Source organism: Schistocerca cancellata, chromosome 1, assembly GCF_023864275.1.
Source record: "Schistocerca cancellata isolate TAMUIC-IGC-003103 chromosome 1, iqSchCanc2.1, whole genome shotgun sequence".
Classification (NCBI taxonomy): domain Eukaryota; kingdom Metazoa; phylum Arthropoda; class Insecta; order Orthoptera; family Acrididae; genus Schistocerca; species Schistocerca cancellata.
The window spans coordinates 943,812,831-943,817,092 of record NC_064626.1 but is presented as its reverse complement, the minus strand read 5'-3'; the positions used below and the strand labels follow the sequence as shown (position 1 = coordinate 943,817,092).

At 40.0% G+C, this 4,262-nt stretch overlaps 1 protein-coding gene across 1 annotated transcript; it reads left to right on the top strand.

Annotated features, from left to right (window-relative positions):
• Positions 1 to 1,183: 1,183 nt before the first annotated feature.
• LOC126162726 (uncharacterized) lies at positions 1,184 to 3,747 on the top strand. Its single transcript, XM_049919391.1, has 4 exons — positions 1,184 to 1,201; positions 1,287 to 1,670; positions 1,736 to 1,943; positions 3,299 to 3,747. The coding sequence occupies exons 2-4, from the start codon at positions 1,296 to 1,298 to the stop codon at positions 3,622 to 3,624; spliced, it is 909 nt and encodes a 302-aa protein (XP_049775348.1). The 5' UTR covers positions 1,184 to 1,201; positions 1,287 to 1,295; the 3' UTR covers positions 3,625 to 3,747.
• The last annotated feature ends 515 nt before the right edge of the window (positions 3,748 to 4,262 follow it).

Below are 4,262 nucleotides of genomic sequence, written 5' to 3'. Positions count from 1 at the left end.
ATTTAAAAAACAGCTTCACGAACCTGGAATTTACAGACAGATTTACTGCCTGCACGTTTTCCGAACAATTTCTTGGTGCTTCGTTTGACGTTTGCTGCCTCTATCAACGGAAATGTAAAGTTTGAAATGAGCGAAAATAGACACACTAGCTTTGGTTTCAATACACGCTAGTGAGAATCTTACATGAGACGGCCTCGTGTCTTCCAGCGGGTAATAGTATTCACCGTCTTCTGTAAGACGCCAACCATTGTTTTCGTCTAGGCAGAACTGCACTGGCTACGATTGTCTACACTTCACGGAAGTCATGTCTTCTATTATTTGCTGAAACATCAAAGAAAAATTCCGTGTGGTTTTTACACAAACTACATTGAAGCACACGTTTCAAAAGCAAAGCTCTGTTTTTCCCATTTTCACACTTTTAAAATAACATTTTACCTTGGAGCAACATCTTTAAAATACGCGCTTTGAGAGTAATAAAATAAGACGTGGTGGTTCTGATTTTTGTGAAGGTCTCAACCCGTAACTGCATATCTGAAATAACGTTTTAAAAATCAAGGTGTAGCTGATGACTGCTCAGCACTGCAAATGTTCTGTAAAACAACAGCTACAGTTTTCAAGATTTACTATGTCGAACAATTGGCATTGCTATTGTTGCTATTTTGTCACAGACTGCCACGAGACGCTTAAATAAACTAAATATGCAGCTATACTGATATTAGTTGCGTACGACACTGCCACAAAAACAAATTTAGCTGCAACTCGTCGGTTTTTCTCAGAGTATTCACGACCAACTTTACATGGTGAGCAGAAACAGTACTTCACAACAGATGATTTTACTTACTACGATATAAACGAACTTGCAGCAAAACACGTCGTTTACACACTAACAGCACGTGTTTACCTAAAAACCACTCCGCGGTCGCTAGGTCACTGGAGGAATTACTTGGTGCAAGCAGCGCCCTCTTCCAATAGAATACTGAAATAAAAGCGTTTAAGAAGCTTCAGCACTATTGGGAACTGCTGATAAAGCACCCAAAAAAATATACTCGATTTTATATGTCTAAATCTGTTTAACGCGAGACCAGGGTACAATATCAATCTAGTGCAGTAACGCCCTCTGGCACACATTCGCGATCTATATAGTCCATCTACACAGTGTAGCGACAGTTGTTACGTTCCTGAAGTTCTCCGTTGCCACCACGTAAGATCATATGTAGTAATAGTCCAGAAGTTGTTAAAGTGTTAAAAGTAATCAAAATGAAATGAGCGAAAACTTTGTTTTTCAGTTTCTTGAAATGGTACAGACAGGAGTTAGCTTTAATGTTCCCTCCATATCAAAGTCAGATGCTGAGGAGATACCCCCTGTGATCGCACACGCTCAACAGTGCGATACAGATAGACTTAAAACAACAGAAATTGTAATGGGATGGCCTATTGTCTATATTACACTAAATAAAATTCAAAAGTTTTATGAAACGCTGAGATCGTCAAACAGGATAATCACTTGGAGCTGTGATGTCTCTGAAAAACTGGTGACCACTTTGTACGAGCGATCTGCACCTGTTCGGGCTACAATGTGTCCTGCAATACGAATCGTTGATCTGGTTACCACCGATGTTGTAGAAACAGTGCAGAAAAAATTGCCAGTAGTCCGACAATCACCTTCAAAGGTAAGGATACTTGCCCCTTGCTTATCCATAGTTTTAAATGGAAAACTTAATCGCATTTGTTGCAGGTATACGAGGCTATGAAATCGGGCTTCTACAAACGTATTGCCCATGTGTGGGATGAAACTGAGTTCCTGGTACATAGAGGGGAGAGGCGGTTTCGGAAGGTTGCCGTGCTTGCTGCAGAGGTTCTCCGTAAATCAGTTGTCACTCTTGACAAGTGGATGGAAAAAGTGGAAGAATACGTAGAGAATGCTCACTCAAAAAGACTGAAACGTACGTAGTTTTGAGGATGTTGCTATAAGACAGAAACAATAGATAAATTTTAAACGTGCAGAAAAGATAGAAAGATAATGATTTTGCTTAAATTCCTCCTTTAATGAAGTGGACATAGAATGTTGTATCTAAGTAGATGAGTCACGTTACTTTTGGAACATATGGCAAACGCCTGTAGTTAACAAGAGGACAGTGAAACTTTCTCTGAGATTTGGTTCATATTGATAGGTCATGTAGAGCACAACTACAACGTATGTAAACCGGAAGAGCACCACTCCACCGTTTTCAAGATGATAGTTTGAACATCTAATGCGTATTTCTTTTGTGAGATCGCTACTACTTGGACGTTAGCAGCCGAGCGCGTTAAGCAGCTAGTTTCAGGAGCGCGAGGTCCATAAATCAAATATCCCAGACTGTACTTGTTTCCACGTAATTGATTGTACGAACAGTCATTATGGAAAGATCCCTGTATTAATCTCATAATTTTTATCTTTGGTGGGGGGGGGGGGGGAAGGAGAAAAATAGTAATAAGACTGAAAACAAAGTGGATACACAAACTTTGGCACTTTATTTATATATTATCTACATGTGTTGTACGTGCAACCTATGGTGCACTGTACTAATCAGGATGATGCTGATCGCACAAATACGGGAAACAATATTACGACGTACTTGTCATGAACGCAGAATCTCTGCATATGCGTGGTTCTTGCAATGGGTCTATTGTAAAACAAATTCGCCTTCGAGCCTACATCCTTACGCGGTTCTCGATCTCACAGTTTAGTATGTACCACGCATATGTTAGAAGTAGGTGCGAAGAAAAATAAATACCGGAAGAGAGATTCTATCCAGATTTAAAGCTTTTAAACAAAAAGCTTACTTGCTTGCCTCTGGACTTTGTTATTAACGACCGCACGAAGTATGGAAGCAAGAGTAAAATTTCACTATTTTTATCGAAAATTGTTGAGAGGTGCGTCTTCACATTTATGTATGTCGTAGCCCTAGTCATGCCTCCCACAGCCTGTCCGTATGAATCATATCGATGAAAAGATATTCATACGATTCCCTTGCAAGATAGTGATATCAGTGCTATTTCTTTTAGGAATAAATGGAAAAAAAGTATGAGGTAGTCGTCTCCCGTGTGTGTTTCACTAGCGTACCTTTTGAAAACCCGTGTAAAACTATAGTTTTCTTCTACAAAGACGCTAATTTTTTTTTACCCGTAATTCCTGATGTGGCCTCTTCATGCAGTTTTCAGCCTTTACCACTGGCACCGATAATTAGTATCCTACACTTATCATTAATTTTATCATGATATCCTAAATTAGCAGTTTCCTGTCAATGGTTGTTTACAGAACCACAAGTACCCGGCGATAAGTCTCTGACGGATCCCGTGGAAACTAAATCGTGGGCTCCGGTGAAGACGGCGTTCAACTGGGCCACGACTGTCGCTATGTTCTCCTTGGGAGCCGCCGCTTGCATCACATCTCGCGTGCCTCTGGTTGGTCGGTTTGTCAGCCTGTCTACGTCTCCTATGCCCTCCACATCGGCATCGCCAACTTCAGAGAAAGATCTGAAATCGTCGAGCTCGTCATACGAATCCATTCCGGAATCGACAGCAGCCGCAACCACAGCGAAGATGCGACGTAGCCAGTTGAATTTAGAGAATCAAAGTCTATGACTAAGGATTAGTTAGTCACCTAAATAGCGCAGTAGTATAGGCAATTGGTTTTAATTAGTAAGTTTGTCAAATTTCAAAACACCGATCTCTGCCTCAGTACGCAAATCTTGGTTCACGAGAAAAAACATTTTTACCCATTATGCTGGATAGAAAAAAAACTGCAGGTTGTTTGCAAAAAAATGAGCTGTAAACGCAGTACAGTAGTTTAAAATAAATTTTAAATACAAATTAACTGAACAGCAACTATTTACATATTTCCTTACCTTTCTGTTCTTACTAAAAGCTTTCCCACTCAGCTAGCCAGGTAAGCTGCTACCATTATTTTGACGTAATCTATCAGCCATCGGTAAGCTTTTATAGCCAATACTGTTGTTTATAAACGCGCTTTGAATTGCGCAAATGTATATAATAGGAACTTTATCGTGAAACCAACATCACTACGAATTTCTTCATCGAAACCCCTTGTCTCTCTAATTCAAATGATGGCACATGTTTAATTTTTATCTATCTCACGAGAGAAGCAAACATGCTTGATGACATTTACAGTACTGGGGAGAATTGAAAACTTGTCACACCGGAATGAAACCCAGGTCTTCTGGTAAACTAGGTAGATGCTCTGACCACTAAACAGTCTGTAC